Source organism: Corvus hawaiiensis, chromosome 1, assembly GCF_020740725.1.
Source record: "Corvus hawaiiensis isolate bCorHaw1 chromosome 1, bCorHaw1.pri.cur, whole genome shotgun sequence".
NCBI classification, from domain to species: domain Eukaryota; kingdom Metazoa; phylum Chordata; class Aves; order Passeriformes; family Corvidae; genus Corvus; species Corvus hawaiiensis.
The window spans coordinates 96,788,198-96,814,464 of record NC_063213.1 but is presented as its reverse complement, the minus strand read 5'-3'; the positions used below and the strand labels follow the sequence as shown (position 1 = coordinate 96,814,464).

Here is a 26,267-nt window from a genome sequence, read left to right as displayed (position 1 = left end):
GCCTCCTCTCCCGGTGCGAGGCGAATCTGCAGCGCCTGCTTGGAGCAGTGCATCAGGACGTGCTGTGCCGAGGAGCGGCCATGCTGGGGCTCCAAAATCTGCCTTCTGCAGCAGCCTCGGCCAAGGTCAGGCCCCCCTCCCGCGCTGCAGCTGCCCCAGGGACCGCGTTTCGTGCTCAGCACACCCCCAGCCTGCTCACGAGCGGAGCGGGGGGGGTCTCTGGTCCATCACTCGCCGATGCAGGAGCGCCCCGGAGCCGCGCACGGGGGTCAAGGTGTCCCTCAGTCGCCACCCCGCTGCCGGGCCAGAGGTTTTGGGGCAGGGCAGGGGAAGCTGGCAGCAGTTGGGCAGATCAGATGGCACGGTGGCCATGGCAACGGCACGGCGTAGGTGGACCAAACACAATAGGGACGTGCAAGGTAAAGCCGGCAGCGAGCAGGCAGCGAGCAGCGCTCCGCTCCCCGCCGCGCACAGCCCCGGCCAGCACCGCGTCCGATCCCCGGCAGCTTCGGCGTGAACCGCCCCCCCCCCCCCCCCCCCGGCTCCATCCGGCACCCCCAGCCTCAGCAAAGCCGGATAAATCCCCGAGAAACGCAAAGCACAAGGGCTGGAGCCTCAGCGGGGTCCCCTCGGGGGAGTCACAGCAGCCGCGTCCCCACCGCAGGGTCCCTGGGGAGGTCCCGGCACCGCGGGGGGGGCTGCGCACCCCCTTTCTCGGCAGAGCTGGGGGTGAGGAAGACCCCGATACGCAGCCGCTGCTGGAGCCCGCCCTGCCCTTCCTCTGTCCCCGCCTGAGCCGGGGCTGGCGGAGCCGCAGGGACAGCGGAGCCGCCGCTCCGGCTGCTGCAGGGCTTTGGCGTCCCCTCCTCCCCTAAAACCCAGCCCGGCTCGCCAGGACCCCCCAGGTGAGGGGCAGAAGGAGCCGGATTTGGGTTAGGAACCGCGGGAAACTTCGGGGCACGGAGGGATGGATGGATGGATGGATGGATGGATGGATGGACGGACGGACGGACGCGTTCACCTTGCCCGTGTGTGCCGGGGAGAGCAGGAATGCGCACAGCCCTTCCAAGGGGAGGAAGGGGCAGCGCCGGGAGCCCGACGGTGCCAAGGGGAGCATCCCACCTCCAATTCCTGGTGGGCACCTCCCTGCCGGACTGCTCCTCCCCGGGGCTGCCATCGCTGTCCCCATCCTGTTTTTTTTAGTCCGCACTTCTTGGGGACTTCAAGACCCCCTTCCATAAAAAAACCCCAAGGAGAAGTGGGGTGACCCACGGGGCTGTGCCTGACTCCAGAGCCCCCATTCCCAGCCAGCTCTGCTGTAACGAGCCAGGAATCGCTGCCTGCTGGGGGGAAAATGAGGGAATCGATAGGGCCGGCTCCGGCTGCAGTCCCAGGGACACGCACACACGCTCGTGTTACTCCCGACAGCCACGCGCGCTCCGCTCCACCATTTCAGCACTTCCCAGCGCCTCCCGTCACTCTCCACCTCTGGAGACCAAGATGACACCCGAGGGAAGAGCCCCGAGGGACCCCGCGACCCCTCTGCCACCCGCGTCACCTCAGCCAGCGCTCACCGTCCCCACTGAGCAGCCAGGTACCCCCAAACTAACCCGTGCGGGGCACCCAGTGAGGACGCAACGGTGCCAACCCCATGCCAAGGCCGCCTCTCCGTGTGCCACCTCTTGGGGGGCTGGGGTGAGGCGCGGCCAAACCTTTCCTGCCACCGCAGGGGTCCAGCTGGGTGTACCCCTGGGGGTCCCCGCGGTTCCAGCTCGGCCAGGTGAGCACCCACAAGCACCCGCAGGGCGCAGGGACACTGCGTGCCCAGGCCACCATCTGCCCCTCTCCGCTGCCCGAGGGGGGCAGAGGGGATCGGTGTCCCCTGCCGGGGCACAGGGACATGGGTGACAACGCGGAGCTGCCCTGGGACAGTGGGGGCTGCGCGGGGGGGTGGCATGGGCACCCCCGGGAGCTTTGCACGGCCCCCCTGTGCACCTGGGGGGCCAAGGTGAGCCCCCCCGGCTGCTGCACCAAAGGGCAGCGCAGCGACCATGGCACCCACAAACTGCCACCCGCTCCCCACCGCCAGCTTGGGGACCCCCAGGGAAGGGGGATGCAGGGAAAGGGGGCTGGAGGAAAGGGGGGAGCTGGAGAAAAGGGGGGGCATAAACAAAGGGGCAGCTGGAGGGGAAGCTCGAGGGGCTGCCCCTAGTCTAGGGCCAGGGTAAGGACACCCTCGGCTGCTGACGGGGATGGGAGAGAGGAACCGGGACCTCGGGGTGGGAATTTTGGGGAGGGGGGATACTGGGGTGGCACACCAGGACAGCTGGGGCAGGGGAGGTCGGGGGGGGGAACTGCTTCAGGGGGGTGGCGACACCAGCTCCGTAAGCACCCGGGGGGATGTGCCCCCTCCATCCCGCTCCATCCCGCTCCATCCCGCTCCATCCCGCTCCATCCCGCGCGTTCCCGCCCGGTACCTGCGGCAGGTGAGCGCGGCGGGTCGGGATCCGCAGCGCCGCTCGGCCCCGCTCGGCTCGGCTCGGCCGCGTTCGGCTCGCCTCGGCCACTCTCGGCCCCACTCGGCCCCGCTCGGCCCCGCTCGGCCGCGCTCGGCTCGGAGCCGCCACCTCCCGCCACCTCCCGCCGCCGCCGGCCCCGCGCGCCCGCCCCGCCCCGCCCGCGGCGCCGTCACCATGGCAACCGCGGCTCCGCCCCGCCCCCTCCCGCCGCCGGCAGGGGGCGCTGAGTGCGCGAGGGGCGGGGCCTGCGCGGGGGGGAGGGGCGGGGAGGGGGGAGAGCACGTGAGGGAATAACGCAGGGAAATACAGGGATAGGGACATGGAAACATCGGGATAGGGACATGGAAACACCGGGATAGGGACGTGGAAACACTGGGATATGGACATGGAAACATCGGGATAGGGACATGGAAACACAGGGATATGGACATGGAAACACCGGGATAGGGACATGGAAACATCGGGATAGGGACATGGAAACATCGGGATAGGGACATGGAAACACAGGGATATGGACATGGAAACATCGGGATAGGGACATGGAAACACAGGGATAGGGACATGGAAACACCGGGATAGGGACATGGAAACATCGGGATAGGGACATGGAAACACTGGGATATGGACATGGAAACACCGGGATAGGGACATGGAAACACCGGGATAGGGACGCGGAAACACAGGGATAGGGACATGGAAACACAGGGATAGGGACATGGAAACACCGGGATAGGGACATGGACATGGACATGGAAACACAGGGACATGGACATGGGTATGGACATGGATAACACCGGGATAGGGACATGGATATGGACATGGAAATACAGGGAGATGGACATGGAGATGGACATGGGTATGGACATGGATAACACTGGGATAGGGACATGGATATGGACATGGATATGGATATGGGTAACACCAGGATAGGGACATGGATATGGACATGGAAATACCGGGAGATGGATATGGACATGGAAATACAGGGATAACACCAGGATAGAGACATGGGTATGGACATGGATAACACCGGGATAGGGACATGGATATGGATATGGACATGGATAACACCGGGATAGGGACATGGATACAGACATGGAAATACAGGGATATGCACATGGATAACACCGGGATAGGGACACGGATATGGACATGGATGTGGATAACACTGGGATATGGACAGGGATCTGGACATGGATATGGACATGGATAACACCAGGATATGGATATGGATATGGATATGGATATGGATATGGATAGCTCAGGAATATGGACATGGATATGGACATGCACATGGACAACACAGGGAAATACAGGGATAGGGGCATGGTTATGGACACGGATAACACGTGGATACACATGGGTAACACATGGATACGCAAGGATTCACCCCTGGATTCACACCTGGATTCACCCCTGGATTCACACCTGGATTCACCCCAGGATTCACCCCTGGATTCACACCCCTCCATCAGCCCCCCCAGCACAGCGCCAGGGGGCTCCCCCCGTGCCCTGGCTCCACGGGACCCTCAGTGCCACCTGTGTCCGGTGCCACCTGTGTCCGGTGCCACCTGTGTCCCCTGCACGGCCCCCGCACCCCAGAGCCGACGGCACCATCGGGAAGGGCACAGGATTCCTGGGAACAGCCCCTCCCAGCAGGGAGAGCAGCACGCGCTCCTCCGTCCGCACAACGCCACCCCAAATTTCAGCCCCCCAGGACCCCCTCGGTGACAGCAGAGCCGGGCACAGGGCGGGGACACTGCCGGGCACAGGGCGGGGACACAGCCGGGCACAGGGCGGGGACACTGCCGGGCACAGGGTGGGGACACTGCCGGGCACAGGGCGGGGACACTGCCAGGCACAGGGTGGGGACACTGCCGGGCACAGGGTGGGGACACTGCCGGGCACAGGGTGAGGACACTGCCGGGCACAGGGCGGGGACACAGCCGGGCACAGGGTGGGGACACTGCTGGGCACAGGGTGAGGACACTGCCAGGCACAGGGTGGGGACACAGCCGGGCACAGGGCGGGGACACAGCTGGGCACAAGGTGGGGACACAGCCGGGCACAGGGCGGGGACACAGCTGGGCACAAGGTGGGGACACAGCCGGGCACAAGGTGGGGACACAACCGGGCACAGGGCGGGGACACAGCCGGGCACAGGGTGGGGACACTGCTGGGCACAGGGCGGGGACACAGCCGGGCACAGGGCGGGGACACAGCCGGGCACAGGGCGGGGACACTGCTGGGCACAGGGCGGGGACACAGCCGGGCACAGGGCGGGGACACAGCCCAGCCTCTCCTGCACTGGGGAAACTGAGGCACAAAAGCAGCTCAGCAAAGCAGCACCTCCCGGGCCTGCCTGCACCTCCTGCTTGCATCCCTGTCTGCATCCCAAACGTCATCCCAACCTTCATCCCTGCCTGCACCCACATCTTCATCCCCATCTGTCCCTCCACCTTCATCCCTTCCTTCATCCCTATCTGCCCCCCAAACCCCAAATTTCATCCTTACCTGGCCCCCATCCCTTCCTTCTTCCTCCCTTGCCTCCCAATCTGCACTTCCACCTTCATCCCAGCCTTCATCCCTTCATTCATCTCAACCTTCACCCAAGCCTTCATCCCAACCTCCATCCCAACCTTTATTGCAACCTTTATCGCAACCTTTATTGCAACCTCCATCCCAAACCTTCATCCCAACCTTTAACCCAACCTTCATCCCTTCATTCATCTCAACCTTCACCCAAGCCTTCATCCCAACCTCCATCCCAACCTTTATCGCAACCTTTATCACAACCTCCATCCCTTTCTTCATCCCAACCTTCATCCCAGCCTTCATCCCAGCCTTTAGCCCAACCTTCATTCCTTCATTCATCTCAACCTTCAAGCCAACCTCTATCCCAACCTCCATCCCTTTCTTCATCCCAGCCTTCATCCCTTCATTCATCCCAGTCTTCATCCCAACCTCCACCCCAACCTCCATTCCTGCCTTCATCCCAACCTTCATCCCAACCTCCCTCCCAACCTTCATCCCTTCATTCATCCCAACCTTCATCCCAACCTTTAGCGCAACCTTCATCCCAACCTCCATCCCAACCTCCATCCCAACCTACATGCCAACCTCTATCCCTTCCCTCATCCCAACCTCCATCCCAACCTCCATCCCAACCTCTATCCCTTCCCTCATCCCAACCTCCATCCCAACCTCCATCCCAACCTTCATGCCAACCTCTATCCCAACCTTCATCCCTTCATTCATCCCAGTCTTCATCCCAACCTTCATCCCTTCGTTCATCCCAATCTTCATCCCAACCTTTATCACAACCTCCATCCCTTTCTTCATCCCAACCTTCATCCCAAACTTTAGCCCAAACTTCATCCCTTCATTCATCCAAACCTTCATTCCTTCAGTCATCCCAATCTTCATCCCAACCTTCATCCCAACCTTTAGCCCAACCTCCATCCCTTTCTTCATCCCAACCTTCATCCCTTCATTCATCCAAACCTTCATTCCTTCATTCATCCCAATATTCATCCCAACCTTCATCCCAACCTTTAGCCCAACCTCCATCCCTTTCTTCATCCCAACCTTCATCCCTTCATTCATCCCAATCTTCATCCCAACCTTTAGCCCAACCTCCATCCCTTCATTCATCCCAACCTTCATCCCAACTTTCATCCCTTCATTCATCCCAACCTCCATCCCAACCTTCATCCCTTCCTTCATCCCACCCTTTATCACAACCTCCATCCTTTTCTTCATCCCCACCTTCATCCCAAACTTCAAGCCAACCTCCATCCCTTTCTTCATCCCAACCTTCATCCCTTCATTCATCCCAAACTTCGTCCCTTCATTCATCCCAAACTTCGTCCCTTCATTCATCCCACACTTCATCCCTTCCTTCATCCCAACCTTCATCCCTTCATTCATCCCAACTTTCATCCCTTTATCCCAACCTTCATCCCATCCTCCATCCCTTCCCTCATCCCTACCTGCCCCCATCCTCCCCATCCCCCCTGTGGCTCCCTGTGGCTCCAGGGGCCGGACACCTCCCCCCGGCTGCCATTGATTTATTCCCGAGCCCGATTTATTCCAGGCAGCTGCAAATCTGCTGCCGTCAGGCACGGAATGCTCAGCTCCAGCCTTTTCCTGGTGGTTTTTTTTTATTTCCTTGCTGCAGAACAGGACAGGCTGAAATCCAAGATTTTGGACACTTCATTTTTTTGGGAGCCTCAACTCCTGGTGGGCTCCGGGGCTCAACCCCACAAGGCAAGGCCTGGAGAGGAAGGGGTTAAACCACAATGCAGCTTTTCGCTGTTTATGGTCGAGAAATGGGTCTGTAATCCCTTTTTTCCCAGGATTTATGATCCATTTGCATAAAACCACGCGTTCCTGGTCCGTGTGGAAAAGCACATCCATGTGGATATTGGAACCAGGGATGGGGTATTGAGCAACCATAACATTATTTCCTTCAATATTCCCTATTTTCCCAAATATTCCTTATTTTTCCAACATTTCCCACCTTTGGATATCCTCAACATCAGGCACCATGGGGTGGCTCCATCCGAATCCCATTCCCAGAGCATCGACCATGGAATTACGGAACAATTTGGGTTGGAAAGCGCCTTAAAAATCCTCTCCTCCCACCCCTCTCCTGCCGGATTTGCCCCTCCCAGGGCAGGATTTACCCTGAAATCCTACAGCCAACATTTCCAGTGGCCTCTCATGCCATTCCCATTCCCATTCCCATTCCCATTCCCATTCCCATTCCCATTCCCATTCCTCTCCTTATCCTTAACATTCCCTTTTAACGCCTTCTCCCACCTGGATTTTAAATGATCCCGCTGCCCCTTTGGACTTCCCTGAAGATTTGCCACAATTTCCCCCCTGGATTTTATTTCCTCCTGCTCTGCCCATGATTAAAATGAACATTTCTCTCCCTTTCCCATTCCTATGCACGAATCCAATGGATTTTTGCCAGCCTGGAAGGCATGTTGGCATTTATGGAATGTTCCTGTTCACCTGTGATGTTCCCAACTCCCTCAGATGTGGATTTTTTTTTTTTAAATCCCAATAAAACAGCAAAACCTGGGATTCTGAAATCCCTCCCAGGCTCCTCTGGAATAGCAAAGAGAGTTTCAAACGTTCCAGGCAGAGCTGGATCCCATTGTCATTTAAAGGTTGGCACCTGAGTTTTCCAGGAATTCTGGATTCCTGTTATTATTTACTGCCTGTGGGGGAAATGAAGGAAAAGAAGGAGGGAAAAGGAAAAAAAAAAAAAAAGGATTTTGTAGGATTTTGGGGTGTTTTGGTGAGGAGTGAGGGACCCTCTGCAACCAAACCCCAAAAATCCAGGTTGGGTTCACCTGGAGCTGAGAGATTCCTGGGCACCCCCCAATGATCCCACTGGTTCAGGAATAAAGGAGATAATTCCCAAATCCAGATCACCTTTCCTTCACCTATAAAAATCCTCAGCTGCTTATCAGACCTGAGCCAACCTGAGCTGGATTTTTTCTTATTATTTTTAGAGCTGTTGCTTATTTTAAAAAGGGGAAGTCTTTAAATCCCTGCAATAATAGGGGAAAAAAATCCTATTTATTTACTGGGAAGCGCCGCTCCGTGCCTGGAAATGCCTCTGCTCCGTGTCCTAATATGGATTGGGGCTGACGGTGACAGCAAAACCACCATCAGTAATTGTCCCTTTGCCAAAATTTGGCGGTTTGGGGATGTTTTGTGGGGCAGCAGCTCCGATGCCATCGGTTTTCCTGGCAAAGCTAGATTTCCTTCCACCACGTCAGGTCTGGGAGTTGTCACCTTTGTCCCTCGGGGTTTTTTGGGGATGATCTCAGGTTTCCTGCCAGCCACAGCCTTGGGATGCTCCGGGTTCTCCTCCCGGTGGGTTTATCCCAGTGGGGATTCATCGCTGCCACATTGGTGTCACCGGGGTGTCACCAGGGAGTCCAACAAGGGGGTTTGGGGTCCCCAGCACACCCCAAAACAGGCATAGGAACTCCTCCTGGAGCAGTCCATCCCCTGGGCTCTGCTGCTCGCAGCAAAGGCCACCAGACGTGGCACCTGAGGATTGGCAGGTCCTTGGGGACACACAACCCATGGACATTGTGGTGGACATGGCACTGACTCCAAGGGAATTTGGGGTCTCCAGCACCCCCCAAAACAGGGCTAAGAGCCCCCCCCCGAACAGTCCATCCCTGGGGCTCTGCTGCTCTCAGCAAAGGCCACCAGACGTGGCACCTGAGGATTGGCAGGTCCTTGGGGACACATTGTGGTGGACATGGCACTGACCTCAAGGGAATTTGGGGTCTCCAGCACCCCCCTAAACAGGGATAAAAGCCCCCCCCCCCAGAACAGTCCATCCCTGGGGCTCTGCTGCTCTCAGCAAAGGCCACCAGATGTGGCACCTGAGGACCGTCAGGGGATACACAACCCATGGACATCATGGTGGATGCAGCAGTGACCCCAAGGGGGTTTGGGGTCTCCAGCACCCCCAGAACAGGGATAGGAACCCCCTCCTGGAACAGTTCACCCCTGGAAGATTCTCTTCCTCACGCCAGGGGAATTCTCTTCCTCACCCCTTCAGGGTGCTCCCCCCGGGCACTGCCGCACCCACCCACCCAGTTCCCGCACATCCAACACCCCCTTGCTCCTCTTCTCCTCCAGACAGCCCCACCCAGCGCCAAGCACTCCCTTTCCCCCTCCCCCGAATCCCGGGAATTCGCCCCTTACCTGGTCCCGCAGGCGCTCCTGCTGCCCTCGCAGCGCCAGGGCGTGCTGCGGGTATTTGCTCTTCAGGTGGTCCATGAAGGCGTCCCGCTTGCGCTCCATCTCCGTCTTCTGGAGGCCGGTGAGCGCCTCCAGGCTCTGCGCGGCGATCACGGTGTGCCGGCGCTCCGAGGTGTGCACCAGCCCCACGTTGGAGAAGCGCCGGGTGCCGTTGCCCAGGGTGCGGTACTCCCGCGGGTACTCGGCATCGTCGGCGGAGATCATGTGCGAGCTCGTCCTGTCGGGATCTGCGCGGGCAGCGGGAGAGCACAGCGGGGTCAAGGGAGGGTCCCCGGCCAGGAGTCAAAGCGGGGGGATGGTCGCCAGCCGTGGGGCTGGGTCAGGGCACGGTCCCCTGGCATGGGGCAGAGGGGGTGGCTCGTCCTGTCGGGATCTGTGCGGGCAGCGGGAGTGCACAGCGGGGTCAAGGGAGGCTCCTCCTGCCGTGGGGCAGGGGTGGGGGCGCTGGGATTTAGGGCTGGGGAGGGGGAGTTCAGCAAGGAGCGATGGCAGAGCCCTGTTGGGAGTGGGATCGGACCCCAATGGGATGAATGGAGTGGGATCAGACCCCAGTGGGATGCACAGAGTGGGATCAGACCCCAGTGGGATGCACGGAGTGGGATCATCCGTCACTGGGATGCACGGAGTGGGATCAGACCCCAGTGGGATGCACGGAGTGGGATCATCCGTCACTGGGATGCACGGAGTGGGATCAGACCCCAGTGGGATGCACGGAGTGGGATCAGATCCCAGTGGGATGCACAGAGTGGGATCAGATCCCAGTGGGATGCATGGGCAAGGGGACAGGTACGGGGTTCATCCCCCTGCGATGGCAGCGGTGTCCCTGCTCCCGAACATGCGGCAGGAGATGAGGGGACAGCGGGGATGGAGGGGCCGGGGGACAGCGAGGGGAGGGGGTGCAGGGGCTGTGATCCCACCAAACCCGCGATGATCAGAGCGAAACAGGAACAAAACAGCGCTGGGTGACTGAAAACAGCACAGACGAGACACGGGGCAGGGGCACGGATACACGGGGGGCACGGACACACGGAGGGCACGGATACACGGAGGGCACAGACACATGGAGGGCACGGACACATGGAGGGCACGGACACGGCTCGGCATCACGGACACAGGACAGAGCAAAAAGAAAATGAAATCAGGCAGGGTGGGGGGAGGGTCGTGTGTGCGGGCGCTGTGCTGGGGGTCACAGGTCCCCCCATGTCCTGTCCGAGACCCCAGCGGGGGCTCAGCCCCCGTCCTGCAGCCGCTGCTGGCCGGGGCCAGCCCGGCCCGAGGGCACCAAACCCGGCATCTCCGGGATGCTCTGCCCCATCCCAGCCCCTCCCCGGGCTCAGCGCAGCCCCGGGGGTACCAAATCCGGAATCTCCGGGAGTGCTCTGCCCTATTCCAGCCTCTCTCAGAGCCCAGCCCGGCCCGAGGGCACCAAACCCGGAGATTCCCGGGATGCTCTGCCCCATCCCAGCCCTTCCCGGGGCTCAGCGCAGCCCTGGCAGGCAGGGGAGGGGGCAGGGGGACAGGCAGGGGGTCCCAGGCGCAGAGAGGTGACAGGGCTTGTCCTTTCGCTAATAACTCATTCAGTGCACGCCGGGATTTGACTTCCAGGGAAGCTGGAAGAGGCGATGGATGCCTGGAAGTCCCCGCACGCTGCCAGCGCCTGGCACCGCGTCGGTGGCTGCAGCACGAGGCCACCCCGCAGCCCCTGACTCCTGCCCAGCCCCGTGCCCGCTGCGGGGCAGCTCCAGGACCCCGACTGCCACCCCAAAAAGGCACTTCGGAGGGTCTCGCGCCATCGGGGACGGTGTCCCCCAGCCCTGGACTGGTGCCAGCCTGCCCCGAGGCCACGGGGCTGGTTTTGCCACGTTCTGAGGGGCTTCACCGCGCTCAGCCTTCCCCTCCTGCTCCCCTTTTAACCTTGATCCATAATTCATCTCCCTTCTCGTCCTGTTTTTCCCCTCCCGAGCTCCCGCTAAACAAATCGCGGCGAGGTCTTTCCTTTTCCCTCAATTATTTATCAGCCCAGCAGATCAGTTTGATATCAAACGGATATCAAGCGTTATCAGCTTGATATCGGGGGGGGATGGGGGGGGTGGCTCCAGCGGGGGCCACGGATGCGATTCCTCCACTCAAGGTCACAAAAAGAGCCCGGCGGGGACATCACGCGCTCCGCAAATGCCACGGGGACATCCCAAAGCCTTCCCTCCGCCAAAAATCCACCGGTCCAGTTCCATGAATGTGACCTTGGCCGGGTTGTCACCCCCTTTTCCAGAAAACAGAGGTGGAATGCGGGAAGAGCTGAAGATCCCGTCCCTCCCTCGCTCTGCCAGGTCCCCGTGTCACCGGGGAGGTCACGGTGGCACCTCCACCACCCCAAGCTGGTGCCAGAGGGGGCACCGCGGTCCCGCTGCTGGCAGAGGAGCAGGGCGAGAGCCTCGCCCCGGGGTCCCAGCGGCTGCCAAATTCCAGCTCTCGTGGGAAATCCCGATGGAGAAGTTTCTCCTGACCCTTCCAGGAGCCCCAGGAGCTGCCTGCCCCTCTCTCCGCTCCCCTAGCAGCCCCACAACGCACGTTCCTCAGCGGGGAGTTCTGATCCAAGGTGGAAAACTCCTTCCCTGCCTCAGCCACTCACCCCAGCACCGGGTCCATGACCCCCGCGGAGAAATTTGGGAAGGAATTGCATCCAGCACCCAGCCCCAGCCTCGGGCCCCATTGGAAATGCCTTGGAGAACCCTCGGGAGCAGCGAGGGTGCTGCTCTGGATGCGGGAATGGGATCCTGGGCCAGCCCCGGTGCAACGTGCCCGGTGTGCTCCGAGCCCACCAAGAGAATCCTTGAGGAATGCCGGGTCCTGAGCGCCGCAGAACTCCCGGATTTCTCTCACCCCATGGGAATGGTGTGTCCGGGGATGGAGGGATGAAGGGGCACCCTGCCAGCCGCAGCTGCAGCAGAGCCAGGGCTGGCAGCAAGGAGCTGCAGCTCCTCTCCCTCCTCGGGGAGAGCGCGGCCTCCTCGAGCCAGAGGAAGCTGCAGGGACGGGGATTTTTGGGCTGAGACAGGGGTTTGTTCCCCGCCACTTCCTCCCGCTGCCTGCTCCAGCCCCGGCTGCAGCAGCCCCGGGCTGAGGCCGAGTTTCCAGCTCCTTCCCATCCTCTCCCTCTCCGTGATCAGCGTGCAGCTCCCCAATCCCTAATTACACGCTCCGGGAGCGGAACGCGCCGGCTCCTCCGCTCCTCTGCTAAAAGGGATGATCTGAACAGCCCCGCGCGGGGGCCAGGGAGGAGCTGGATCCTCTCAGGGGCTTTTCCATCCCCGGCTGCGCCGCATCGGCTCCCGGCTCCATCCCCGGGATCCGGAGCCAGCGAGGATGAGGCGGCCCCGACACCACAAACCTCGTGATCCGTGAACCCCTCCGAGGCGAGCGGAGGAAAAGCCACCACAGCCACGTGTGCTGGCCTCATGTCAGCCACCTTTGCGCTCCAGAGATGCCACCCTCAGCGGGCGCGGATGATCCCGCAAGGAAGCAGCCAACAGCAGCAGCATGGGGGACTCGTTTGGGGAAAAGGACCTGAAAACCCTCTCGGTCATGCCTCCCTGAAGAAAAAGGGGTTAATCCTTCCCTCCTGGGGATAATTCCACCTCAAATCCCCCACAAAGTTTTTTCTCCTCCTCCAGCAGCTCAGGAATGCGGCCGTACCCACACGGCCACAGCAGATCCCTGGAAAGTGCTTCCCGAGGCTGCTTCCAAGTAGGTCACTGGGGTGGCAGAGCCGCTGGCCAGAGCCTGCCCGAGGTGCCCAGCTCGGCAATGCCCCATCCCAGCCCCGCGGGACATCCCTTCGGGCCATGTCCCCCCACATGGGGACCGTCCCCTCGCTTACCCGCGGGCGCAGCGCGGCTCCCACGGCGGCCGGGCAGCGGCTCCGGGGGGATGGCGGGGGCAGCGCTCCGCTCCGCCGGGGCTGCGGGCGGCTCCTTGGCCGGGCGCAGGGCTCCCACGACGGCCAGAATGCCGCGGTAGATCCTGGCCAGCCCCTCTCCGAGCAGCGGGAGGTTGAGGGAACGCGGTTCTCTTTGCCGATTCATCCACCCATCGTCCCCACCTGCCAGCAGAGGTGTCACCCGCGCCGGGGCCGGAGCCCCGGGCTGCTAGCAGGGCACTTCCATCGTGTCCTTCCCGGAAAAAACAGGGATACCGGAGGCACAGGAGCCGGGGGTTAGGTGATAATCTTCAGGAACGGCGTTGGCAGGAGCTCCCTGAGAGGCGGGGCTGGGAAAGGCCCCCAAACACCTCCCCGGTGCTGCCGCAGGCGCTGCCCCGCGGGAGCGGCTGCGGGATCGGGCTGGGATGCCCCGTGCCAGCGGCTCGGCGGGGCTTTATCATCCAAAAGGAATCTCTCAAACACAGTTTATTACTGCAGTCCCATAAATCTTCATGAGGCAGCAAAGCTCGCGCGGGTGGCGGCAAGCGCCGGCAGTCAGCGGAGCGTGCAAAATCGGCCGAGAAAGCGCTCGCACAAAAAGGGGCGAGGGGAGGGGAGGCGGGGAGTGCATTTGGGGAGAGAGGAGGCCCGGAGGGTGGAAGCCCCTCGGAGCGATGCGGCTCCCCCGCGCCCGGCCATGAAGGGAGCCGGAAGAGCGGGATGCTCCCGCTTCCTCTCGGAGGCTGCACTGCCGCACTGCCCGCCCGCCCGGCACCCACGGAGCCTGCCCGGCACCCAGAGCCCTGCCCGGCGCTAACCCCTTCCCTGCCGGGCCGCAGCTGCGCTCGCCGGAGGTGGGAGGAGGGGTGGGGAGAGCGGGGGGAGCTCCTGCGCCGCGCGGCTTAACTCGTGCGGTGCTGCAGAGCTGCTGGCACCAGAAGTGCCCGCCTTGCCCGAGCCAGGCCTGCGGGGGGGAGATCAGGGAATTCTGGAGTGGTTTGGGGTGGGAAAATCATCCGGATCCAATCCTTGCCATGGGCAGGGAGCTTCCACCACACGAGTCACCTTCCGAGCTATTGCTGCCCTGGTCCCTGGCTTGGCCACGTTCATGTCCACTCATTTTGGGATGGTCAAGCACCTTCCAGGACCCGGCCTCACATCTAAAAAGTGCTGGGGTCTGCTCAGATGCTCAAGTTCTCCAAGCAAACACGCGCCCAGAAGCAGGGACAAGGCAGGAGACAGCCGGGGCACACCAGTGACCCCCACTCCTGCCACCGCCATGTCCCCGACGGGTGCAGCCCTCACCAGGTCCGGTCACTTAAAACCAATTCCCGGAGAATTCCAGCCCTGTTTCGGGCCAAGCCCGTGCGCTGTGGGAATGCCAGGAGCGGGGCAGACCCAGGGCCCATCCCAGGACGGGAATGTGAAAGTGAGGGGACTGCAGGGTGTCCTTGTCCCTCTCACAGCGACACAGGAGTGAAAGCTGGCAGCGACTGCGGTGAAGCTTCCCCACCCTCCTCTTGCTCCCGGGCTCATGGAGCCGCCACCAAATCCCCTGGGAAAAGCCAGGTGATGCCGAGGCCACCCGCAGGGGACCATTAACGCCCATCACGGGACAAACCTCCCCGCGACGTCCCCCGGGATGCGGGAATTGTTCTCCCGCCTCATCCCCCCATTGCCAAGGATCCCAGCCGGCGGCCCTGCCCGGGCTCAGCAGCAGGCAGCGGGCTCCCCGCCGCGCCTTTCACTCCCAAATTCCAGTGGAACGGCGGAAAATTAAACACCCCCGCCCTGTTCCATCGGGAATTTCCCAGGCGGGTTCGTGCAGACCCCACAGAGCCGGGATTCCACTTGGCTTTGGGCAGGGACAGGGGCACCGTGCCCGGCGCGGTGGCAGTCCGGATTCTCCGGGTGAAATCCTTGGATCCTGCCCCTTCCAAGCCTCGACGTGACCTGGACGCCGCCTTCTCCCTGCCTGCATCCCACTAACTCCCACATCGGAGCGGCTCCGAGACACGGAGCTCGCCCCAAGGAGCTTGGAGGGGCCCAGCTGGCATCTCCCCATGACACTGCCCTGCCAGGCGGCTCCTTCCCTTTGCGAGCAGCGAAGCCACCAGATAAATCCTGCATGTCACTTGTCAGAACCCAAAACCGAAGGAGAAATCCCATCTGGCCGGCCCTGGAAAAAGCAGCCGCCACTTCCCACCTCGCCCGGGTGCGATCGCGCCCACGCGCGCACATGGAGAGACGGGAGACGAGTTCACCTCCCAAATCCCAGCGATCCGGTGCCAAGGGAAGGGCCGGCACACCTGGATGCTCGCTTGGAGCGATGCAGGAAGGAGCTGCCCTCGGCGAGCCAAGGAAAAATGAGGGGCAGAGGGTGGGAAGGACAAATCCCAGCTTTGGATTTGGATTTTCCCAGCCGGGAAAATCTTCCCGCTGCCCTCGGCTCCGTGTCCGGCCTCTGGCAGGAGGCTGAGCCGGCCGCATTCCCGGAGCATGGAAAACATCCCTGCCCGCTGGGAGGAGGAGGAGGACGGAGCCCTGCGTGCCCTGGCAAGGGTGGCATCCTCGGCTGGCAGGGCCGGCGCAGAAGCTGGGGACGTGCCAGCAGCTTGGGGACACGGGATAAAAATAAAGGAGAGGAGAGGCTGGCCGGGCCCGAGCTCTTCACGGCTCCAACAGAAGCCGCATTGTGGCCTTGTCCCCCACCCACGCGGCACAGCTGGGGCCTGGCAGCTCCCGTGGGAATAGCCCGAGCCTCGGGATCTCCCTTGGGAGAGGGAAACGGAGGCAGGGAAGAGAGCGACGCTGGTGGGGCAGCGGTGCTGAGAGGGGACGGGGTCAAACCCAGGGTGGGAGCAGGGGGAGAACACTGTCGGTTTGAGCATCTCCTGAAAGGAGCTGGAGTTTTCCCAGGATTTTGGCTCCTAGCAGGCTCCGTGCTGGATGTGGGGCTGTGACTCAGCCGTGGGGCTGTGACTCAGCCGCGGTCGTGTGGGGAAGTGGAGCCAACTCCCTCTGTCAGCCTGATCCCCCCCCAAATCCTCATCGTGCTGGGAGAAACCTTTGGGATGAGCCCTCGGCAGCAGCAGGGCCCGGAGCCCGGAGCCCCCATCACTCCCACAGCTGCGTCTCCATCCCCATTTCCCCTGGAGACAAGGGAATTTTGCTGCCCTGGGAGGATTCCCAGCACCGAGCAGTGCCACAGTTCGGGGTCACCCCCCTGGACACGGCTGTCCCCTCCCCACCCCGGCAAAGCCGGGCTCAGTCCCAATCCCGGCTCCTGCCTTGAGCTGTCCAAGAAAATCGCTCTGGAAATCGATTCCAATCGATCAGACACTGGGAAAGGGAGAAACTGTCCCCTCAAGACACCGAATCGATGGTTCCTCTCAGCGCAGAGCAGGGGAGGGAGCTGGCAGAGGCGCAGGGAGGGGGCTGGGGGGGGATTGGGATCCTGCTGCAAGGGCCAGACTGGTCTGGGTGGGAGGAAACAGCCCCAAAACCAGCTCGGGATGTGGTGGAGGGCAGGGAAAACCACTCCAGGGATGGATGGATGGATGGATGGAGGGATGGAGGGATGGATGGATGGATGGATGGATGGAGGGATGGAGGGATGGAGGGATGGACAGGGAAAGATCAGGAGGCTCCGGCTCCAGCCTTTCCCGGCTGCACAAGTTTGCTGAGATGAGCCAGGACCTCATCCCAAGGTTTGGGATTTGGTTCTTGTCTCACCTCTCCACAGGCAGAGCAAAGGGCAGAGGCTGAGAGGCCACGGAGCTGGGCAGGGGTGAGGAAGGGCTGGGAGGAGAAGGAGGAGGAGGAGGAGGAGGGGCAGGAGGGGACACGCATCAAGATCAAAAATCAATCCCGTTAATCAGACACCGAGGAAGTTCCTAAACACATCAAGGGCTCTGCAACCACGGAATCCGGGAATGGTTTGGGTGGGAAGGGACCTCAAATCCTGTCCATTCCCACCCCTGCCATGGGCAGGGACACTTCCCACTATTCCAGGGTGCTCCAAGCCCCGTCCAACCTGGCCTGGGACACTTCCAGGGATGGAGCATCCACAGCTTCTCTGGGAATTCCATCCCAGCCCCTCCCCACCCTCCCAGGGAGGAATTTCTCCCTAAAATCCCATCCAAACGCCATCACTTCCATGATGGGAGGATCGGGAAGGGGCAGCCTGGTCTGGCAGTGGGCAGAGGGGGCTGTGACCCTCCAGCCTGGCCCGCGGCCACCAGCAGCTGCCAGGGCAAAGTCCAGAGCTGGGCACGATCCTGTTTGCATCCCAAATCCCGCTCCGTGAGGGATGAATCCTTGCAGGGAAGCCTTGAAAGGAAGAATCCAAGCCAAGCCCACGGCATTTCCAACCTTTGGCCCCACAAGGAGCCCCTGGCTGGAGTCTCCAAAGGGCTCAGTTCCAGGAGGAAGCGCTCGGGACGGGGATTTTTCCTGGCTCGGAGGGTTTGGGACCACGGCAATCCCACAGCCCTTGGCACAGCCCTTGGCACAGGAGACCCAGCTCTCCCAAATCTTGGCTCTGCCACCACCACGACGGGCTTGGAGCCCATCCCGGAGCTCGGCAGCTCCAGCCGCGGCACCGAGCCCTGATCCCGCAGCCTCCGGGCGGGGTTTGGGGGACACTGCCCCGTTTGGGTAACTCCCGCTGGGAGCTGGGCGCTGCCAGGCATGGGAAAAGCTGGGAAAAGCTGGGTGGGTGTCCCCGGGGGGGCCCGGGAGGCCGGGAATGCTCCGGTCCCAGCGGGGGTGTGGAGAACAGAGCCTATTTCTGAGCGCACAGGTAGCACGTTGGTGGTTGGTCACCGCCTGCCGTGCCAGCCTGGTTAGTCACGGCTCGTTAAAAATCAGAAATGCTGGAAAAAAATATCTCAGAGCCACGGCTGAGGCCTCCGAGAGGCAGGGAAACGTGCTCAGGGATGGAAAACACGGGGCGAGATCCTGCAAGGATTCACTGTCAGCCTGAGCAGACCACGGGACAGGGACGCTGCGGGGGACACGCGGCACGTCCCGCTGCCCGCAGGGCACAGCGACACTGAGCCGGTCCCTCACAGGGCTGGTGCCACATCCCACCTCGAGACGCTGCGGGTGACACGAGGACGAGGCCACCGCTCCGTCCCGGAGGCAGATGCCACCCCTCGGGCCGCGGAGCAAACCCTGCTGTCCCCTGCTGTCCCCTCCTGCCCCACCGGGCACATCGGGGGCACAGCCACGTCCCCCCCGCCCGCCGCCTCCCACCAGCGCCAGTCAGAAGCTGTCCAGGCAGCGGGGTTTAGTCAAGCAAAAGGAGGGCAGCAGCAGCTGCCTGCAGCCGTGCGCCTCCTCCTCCTCCTCCTCCTCCTCCTCCTCCTCCTCCTCCTCCCTTCGGAGCCGGGCACCCAGCACGGCACAGCCCACGCCATCTGTGCCCACCTGTGTGGGGCTGGGACGGTCCCCAGGCCACCCCAGAGCCCACCTGTGAGGGACAGGGTTCATCCCCAGCCTGTGCCATTGTCCCCTCCGGGCCAGAGCCCACCTGTGAGGGGCTGGGACCATCCCTGAGCCATTCCAGAGCCCACCTGTGTGGGGCTGGGACCACCATCCCTCACTTCCCAGGGCAGTGTCCACCTGCAAGGGGCTGGGACCATCCCTGAGCCATTCCAGAGCCCACTGTGAGGGGCTGGGACCGTCCCCAGGCCACCCCAGAGCCCACCTGTGAGGGGCTGGGACCATCCCCAGGCCACTCCGGAGTCCACCTGAGACCACCCCAGCCCACAGCATCTGTGCCTTTCAGGGGCAGAGCCCACCTGCGTGGGGCTGGGGCCATCCCCAGGCCCCTCCAGAGCCCACTGTGAGGGACTGAGACCATCCCAGGCCACTCCAGAGCTCACTGTGAGGGACTGGGACCATCCCTGAGCCACCCCAGAGCCCACTGTGAGGGACTGAGACCATCCCAGGCCACTCCAGAGCCCACTGTGAGGGACTGAGACCATCCCCAGGCCCCTCCAGAGCCCACTGTGAGGAACTGAGACCATCCCAGGCCACTCCAGAGCCCACTGTGAGGAACTGGGACCATCCCAGGCCACTCCCGAGCCCACTGTGAGGGACTGGGACCATCCCTGAGCCACCCCAGAGCCCACTGTGAGGGGCTGGGACCATCCCAGGCCACTCCAGAGCCCACTGTGAGGAACTGGGACCATCCCAGGCCACTCCAGAGCCCACTGTGAGGGACTGGGACCATCCCTGAGCCACCCCAGAGCCCACTGTGAGGGGCTGGGACCATCCCAGGCCACTCCAGAACCCACTGTGAGGGACTGGGACCATCCCCATCCCACACCGTCCATCATTCCCAGGGCAGATCTCATCCCCCTGGGGCCAGCGTCCCCGGGAGCCTGCAGAGCCTGCACCCCCCAACCCCCCGTCCCCCCCGGTCCGTACCCACGAGCAGCGCTGTCAGCCGGTAGTCCCGGGGCTCGCTGGCTCTGCCCGGCTCCCGCAGCCTCGCCACGACTCGGGGGGAAGCTCCAGGGGGATGCTTTGCCCAGCGAGGCAGCATCGCGGCGGCGAGGGGGGGAGCAGGAGGCGGCTCGGAGCGCGGCTCCCGAATCTGCGCGACAAACACACGCGGCTCATCGCATCTGCTTAACCCGAGCCGGGCATGGCCTCGGTGATGGCTCGGCGTTCAAAGCCACTCGCCGGCCCCGTCAGGTCGCATCGGAGGGGACGCATCGAGCGCCGCTGGCTGCTGATGTTAAGGAAGCGCGGGATGGGCTCGTTATCAAACACGCGCGCGGGGAGCGTGGGCACCGACCTGATCGCGCAGCTCTGACCTCGCCGGGCTCTCGCAGCCGTGCGGCGGCTGTCACCTCACAGCCAGAGCCGTCACTGTCACCTCACAGCCGGCGCCGTCACTGTCACCTCACAGCCGGCGCCGAGTCCTCCGCGCCGGGGAGCGGAGCCGCAGCGAGGCCGGGCGGGCGCCGGCGCTGCCGAGCGCTCCCCGCTCTTGTCCCCGCGCTAGCGAGGGGCTCCCAGCGCCGTCTCGATGGCCGGCATTCCCTGTTCCCGTTCCTCTGCCAGCTCCCATCGCTTCCCCTCACATCCCATCCCTGGCCTGGCAACTTTTCCCCCCGTTCCCGGTTTATCCCTCCGCTCGCTCCGCTCGGCTCCGCTCGGTTTTCCTCCGTTCCGGAGCTCCCTGCGGGTTCTCCGGGGATTTTTTTTTTTCCCCCCCCTTCTCCTGGAAATGTCAGCGTGCCCCCTCAAACGCATCACATGGGCCGGGCGCCAGCAGCCGGGCAGTGCCATCAGCGCCCGGATTGTCGCGCTGCCCTCCCCGTGTCCCTGGCACGAGCTGCCGGTGTCACTCCGGGAGCTCTGCCCGTGCTGCCACCACCCCCAGGAGCCAGCCTGGAGGGGCCGGGGCGCCAGCGCTGCTCGGTGCTGGGGACACCAGGATGTCCCTGATGTCACCGAGATGCCCAGCCCCCGGTGAGGACACCCCGAAAAGTCCCCCGTGGCTGATCCCACAGAGGCCCCGAGGGAGCTCGGGGAAGGAATTCCAGCGGCTGGCTCCCGGGAGAGCCCGGCTGCACAGGGTTTATCCCCAGGACACGGAGCCAGGTCACAACCTGGACGGGTCCTGCCCGGACGGAACTGACCCTTCCCAAAGATTCCCAGCGCGAGGAGATCATCCCGAAGGAAGCAGGAGCAGGCAGGGAACACCCGAGGGGCACAAACCGATCCTTCCCGGTCCATCCAAACGCATAAAACCATTCCTGCTCCTACATTTTGGGGGCTGTTGGCACCATGCCACCCCCAAGGTTCCGGGGAGATGCTGCCCCAGCCACAGGGACCCCAAATCCAGCCTCACCCCACCCCACAGGGCCCCCAGCACGGGTCCCCTTCAGTCTGGCTGCCACTCAAAAGCTGATGCCACGGGATTTAAAGCCAACCCCCCACACGATTGGAATCTTGGGATCAATAAAGCTGGAAAAGTCCTGCGAAGTCGACTCCAAGCATCCCCCAGCGCTGATGTGTCACCACCAAGCCGTGTCCCCAAGTGCCACTTGCACGTGGTGGCCTTCCCTGCAGGGATGGGGACTCTGCACCTCTGGCAGCTCTGCCAACCTTTTCCACGGAGAAATTGTCCCTCATATCCAACTTAAACTTCCCCTGGCCCCTTTCCTCTCAACCTACAATCTCGAGGGCACTCTTGCCGTGGTGTCCTGCCACCCTGGAGAGCCCCACCCGCCCCTGCTCTTCCCATCTTTCCGGGTTTCCCTCATCTTTTCCAGCACTGGGAAAAGGCTTTGAGATCTCAACTCCTTTTCCTGCATTCCCCATTCCTGGTGTTTCTCCTGCTGTTTCTCTCCCTGCCCTTCTGGCATCCCAAAGGTTCTCTCTGAGCCTTGACAGCTCAGATGGCGGAAGGTGGGAAGAGCTGGGAATTCAGGAATGCTCACACGGGTTGGATTTTCCCTAATCTTGACTCTGGGGAAACTGAGGCACGGATGGAGCAGGGGCAGGAGCGCTCCTGGTTCCCAGGGCAAGAAGGGAGAAACTCTGGAGCCCTGATCTCCCGCTTGGAGCCTTTCCAGGCTCCCCAACAGCCGCAGCCGTGAGTCACAGCTGGCACAGGCGGCACGCACGACACGAGAAACCTTCCCAAAAAAATTCCTTCTCCTCCTTGCTGAGCCCTCCTGGAGCGGGCTGGGCCACTTCCCGCACCCCACAGGCACCGCAGGGGATTTCCCTCCCCTCTCTTTCCCTCACTTTGGGGCCGAGGGAATCTTTCCCCGCACATTTATATCCTGTGGTAATATCCAATATTATCCATGGGAGGTTGATTCCTGCCGGGAGGAGAGGCAGGAATTGCTCCAAAGAAGAAATAAAAAAGCTTGGCTCAACCCCGGCGATGCAGCTGGGGCGGCAAATGGCGAGGGGAGGTGACCAAGGACACGCAGCAGGGCAGTGGCAGCGCTGGGAATTTACCCGCAGCTCCAGGAAAGGCGCTCCCTGCCCCTGGAATAACTCGGGAATGGCGGAGGTTTGGGGGCTCCGGGAGGAAAATGCTGGAAAGCAGCGAGGGTTAATTGTCCTTCCCGCTGATCCCTGAAAACCCGGCTGAGAGGGAGGGCCGGAGGATGCGGTGACCTTTTAATTGTGATTGCGCTGCTGCTGAGGGATAAATGAGCCTCGCTGCGGTTCCGGAGCGGCTCGGGAGCAGATCCAGAGCTGCCACATCCCTGCCACTGACTGTCCCCACGGTCCCCGCCGTGCCCCATTCCACAGGGAATGGAGCTGCCGTGGGATGGGGGATGGAGCCGAGGGTTTATCCCGGGATAAATCCCAGCCAGCATCACCCGTGCCTGGCACTGCCGCGCCAACACGGGGACAGTCCCCAGCAGGGTCCTGCTGTCACCAGGGGAAGGGACACCATTCCCTGCACGCCCGGAATGGGGGGAAACGCCTGGTTTTAAATCCAAACGTTGGTTTTTTTCCCCCACTTTGCGCCTTCCCAAGGCGGAGACTTCCCTGCGGCACCACGCTGAGCTGGCACCCCACTGCCAAAGCCACTGGGGCACCCCAAGCCCGCACTGCTGGTGACACCCCTGGAGCCGCCGCGTGTCCATGAGGCAATTCCCGGGAAAAGGCCGCTAAAAGCAGCTCCCGCACGTCGGGCTGAGACATCTGCATTCGCACCTGCGCTCCCAGACACGATTTTGCTCTCAGCAGCTCCCGAGGAGCCGCTCCCAGCCAGCGCCGGCCCCTCCTGTGCCCGCGGGGTGAGGATGCTCCGTTCATTCCCTGCTCCATTCCCCGCTCCATTCCCGCTCCCGGCTCCCTCCTCCACACCCAAGCCCATCCCTCCGTGAATCCCCGAGCTTCTCAGAGCTCCCAAAGCCCCCGGAGCAGCACAATGAGGCCTCGCTGTGCCCCGGCGGCGCTGGCAGCGGTTGGGATGGGAACAGTGGGACAGTCATGGATCGGGAATCCAGGCGCCTTCCCGGAGCTGGGACAGACAGCGGGGCTTTGTGCCCGCCCTGCCCGGGCAGCGCGGAGTCTATAGAGCAATATTCGCACATGCGGTGCCCCCGCACAATGGCACAGAGGGGCCTTTGTGTCACCGTGCCGGGGACGAGAGATCGGGGACAAACCGAGCGCTCCGTCCTGAGAGGGGGAGGATCAGGGATCTGCCAGGGATGCTCCAGAAGCAACCAGGGGTTAATCAGGGGTAGATGGGCCCTGGAATTGCCGCAAAATCTCATCCGTGCTGCCCGTGCTTGATCAGCCCGGGATGATCCAGCTCAGGGCGGGATGGTGGTGCCAGGTGGGGGTGGATGCGCCCCATTCCCGGCAGCGGAGATTTGGGATTTGAGCTTTTCCCGGTCCGCCTGTCCTCGTGAGGACAGACAGACAACCTTTCCCGGATGTGCCCAGGGGCTGGAAGCAGGAGGCGGCTGGAAAAAGGGACAACGACAGCGCGGAGCTGCTCGGAAATCAGGAAGAGCTTTCCCGTTCCCAAATTCCCCCTCCTGGCACCACAACCCCAATCCTTGCTCCGGGAAAAGCCACATCAGGACACGAACTGTGCCCCGAGGCGAGGGTGCGAGGGCTGGAGGGCGCGGGGACAGTGACAGCGGGTCAGGCTGGGCACACCAGACCTCATCCCAGCCCTCGGGGGGTTCACGAGTGGGGGAAAACCCCTGGCCCAGGCGGACCGGGAAAACCTTTTCCACCCGGAGATGGAGGTATCGGATCTGCCGCCGTCACAAACGGGGGGAAACCGGGTTAAGCGGCGGAAAAAAAAACCTCCTTAAAGACCTTTTGGCACCGCGCGGCTCCGAGCCTTTCACAGCTGAAGGGCCCGGAAGTGCGGATCCTTATCGAACCCAGCCAAGTGCCGGCTGATAAGTTCTCAAATCACACAAAAAACTCCTCAAAGCCCCAGCAGAAGAAGCCGGAGGTGTTGTCGAGGCAGCAACGAGGATGGCTCAGCTTGCTCGGATCTGCCGCACCGGCTGCGGGCAACATCTGCCGAGCCTGGCATCGCCCTCCGCGCTGGCAGCGCCCGGCACCGCTCCCAGACGGGAGCTGCCAAGCGGTGCCAGGTGGAGCCGAGGGAATTTTGGCACCCGCAGGTCCCCTCCAGCCTCCCACGGCCCCGCTCGCATCCCAAGCTGTTCCCGCGGCCGCCCCGGCACCCTCTGGATGAGTCCGTGGATTTGGGGCTTTGCTCCCCAGCTGGTGACGGAACCCAGGCCCTCCTGGAGAAGCGGGAAGCGAGAATCTGTTCCCCGAAGCCGAGCGGAGCCTGGCACAGCCTCCCGGGGCTGCAGCAACACCTCCGGGGCCCGGCTGGCGCCCGGCGCGCCCGGCGCCCACCGGCTGCACCCGGCGGCCTGGCACGGCCCCAAATCCCGGTGCTCCAGAACCCTTTTTTCCCTTTGCTCGCTGAGCGCGGAGGCGCCGATCCCGCTCGGATCGGCTGCAGGACCGGGAGCGCAGCCGCCTCCCGCCGCAGGTCGGGAGATGTGCCCGGTTCTGCCTTAAAATATCCCGAATTTCCACCCGCGGGAGGTGGATTGGGAAGGGAAAAACGCCACGAGCAGCTGCGGCAGCGCTGGATGCAGGGCCTGGGCCAGGAAGGAGATTTCAGTTTTGGAGACAGGGGAGAGAAAAAGCCTCGGCGAGGGCAGCGCTGGGGTTTGGGGGTGCAAATCCTCTCCCCGTGGAGCTTTGGGATCATCGGAAGGATCCCAGGAGGGTTTGGGATGGAGAGGACCTTAAAGTTCATCCAATTCCCACCCCCTGCCATGGTCAGGGACATCTCCCACCATCCCAGGGTGCTCCAACCTGGCACTGCACACTTCCAGGGATGAGGGAGCTGCAGATTTTCTTCCCCTTTAGAGCAGGAAAATCCCAAAGTGCCACGGGACAGGTCCAGAACTCCTAAAACCTCCCGGCTGTGCCACTGCCAGGCTGTCCCTGTCCCTGTCTCTGTCCCTGTCCCTGTCCCTGCTTCCACGGGCCAATCCCATTCCGACCCCTGGGAGCCGCTCCCACCCACCTCATCCCCATCGCACTCCCGGGATGCTGCTGGAGAGCCAAACCTCACCTGGTTTTTTAAAAATCCATTTCTTTCCTCTGGATTTAACCATTTCCAGGGCCTAAAAAAACCCCCCCAACCATCCCGGGAGGGGTTTCCAGGCGTTTTGGCAGCTCCCAGCTGCACCCCCTGGGGACCCCCCAGCAGCTCCCACCTCACCTGGGGACCTCTGCTCTTCCTCCAAAGGCAGCCCCGGGATTCCAATCAAATCCGGAGCTGCTGCCAGAGCCAAAATCAGCGCATAAATGACATTTTTCTTACCTCTCCTTTTATTTCCCCGTGCTCTTTATCCATTTCTAAACTGCAGGAGGGAGCGATTTAAAGGCATCCGAGAGCAATCCTTAAATTAATGATTTACAAACGGCTTAATTGAGGTCCTGGTCTCACTCTTTGCAGCGGAATGGTTCTGAATCATTCCCATTTGTCGGGTTTTATTGTGAATTTCAGGCCCTGCGCTCCAAAAAGGCTTTAAAACCTCGTTTTAGGCTGGGAGTTGTGGCTTAAACCGGGCACGGCTGGGGGTGAGGAGCCGGGAATGGGGCAGAAAATGGGAGAGGGAGGCAGGAAATGAGGGAGTTGGGGGATGTTCACAGCTCTCCTGGGGAATTTTTGTGGCTCTGGATAAGGGTTTTGCACCCATAAAAGCGTTTTGGGTGCTTGGAGGGTGGGGAAGCTCAGCCCTGTGGTTTGGGATGAGGGATCCTCGCTGAGAGTGGGGATTTTGGGGTTTTGTGGATGAAACGGGAGGTGGGACGGGGCTTGGAGCACCCTGGGATAATGGGAAATGGTCCTGTCCATGGCATGGGGTGGGAATGGATGGGCTTGGAGGTCTCTTCCAGCCCAAATCCTTCCAGGATTCCAGAACTTCACAGATTATGGGATCGCTGTTCCTGTTTTACAGACGGAGAAATGGACT

General features: G+C 62.2%; 1 protein-coding gene across 3 annotated transcripts in view; it reads right to left on the bottom strand.

Annotated features, from left to right (window-relative positions):
- SRCIN1 (SRC kinase signaling inhibitor 1) overlaps positions 1 to 19,979 on the bottom strand; it is a 59,482-nt gene extending 39,503 nt beyond the window's left edge. Inside the window, exons 1-2 of one of the 3 annotated variants that reach the window (XM_048318379.1) lie at positions 19,678 to 19,979; positions 9,264 to 9,547 (exon numbers count right to left, since the gene is read on the bottom strand). In XM_048318379.1, coding sequence (XP_048174336.1) covers positions 9,264 to 9,547; positions 19,678 to 19,795 — 402 coding nt within the window. In that variant the 5' untranslated portion in view covers positions 19,796 to 19,979. Of the gene's footprint in view, positions 1 to 2,477; positions 2,577 to 9,263; positions 9,548 to 13,197; positions 14,024 to 19,677 lie in introns of those variants that run through there. The other 2 variants (XM_048318355.1, XM_048318369.1) reach the window with 2 other exon arrangements.
- Positions 19,980 to 26,267: the final 6,288 nt, after the last annotated feature.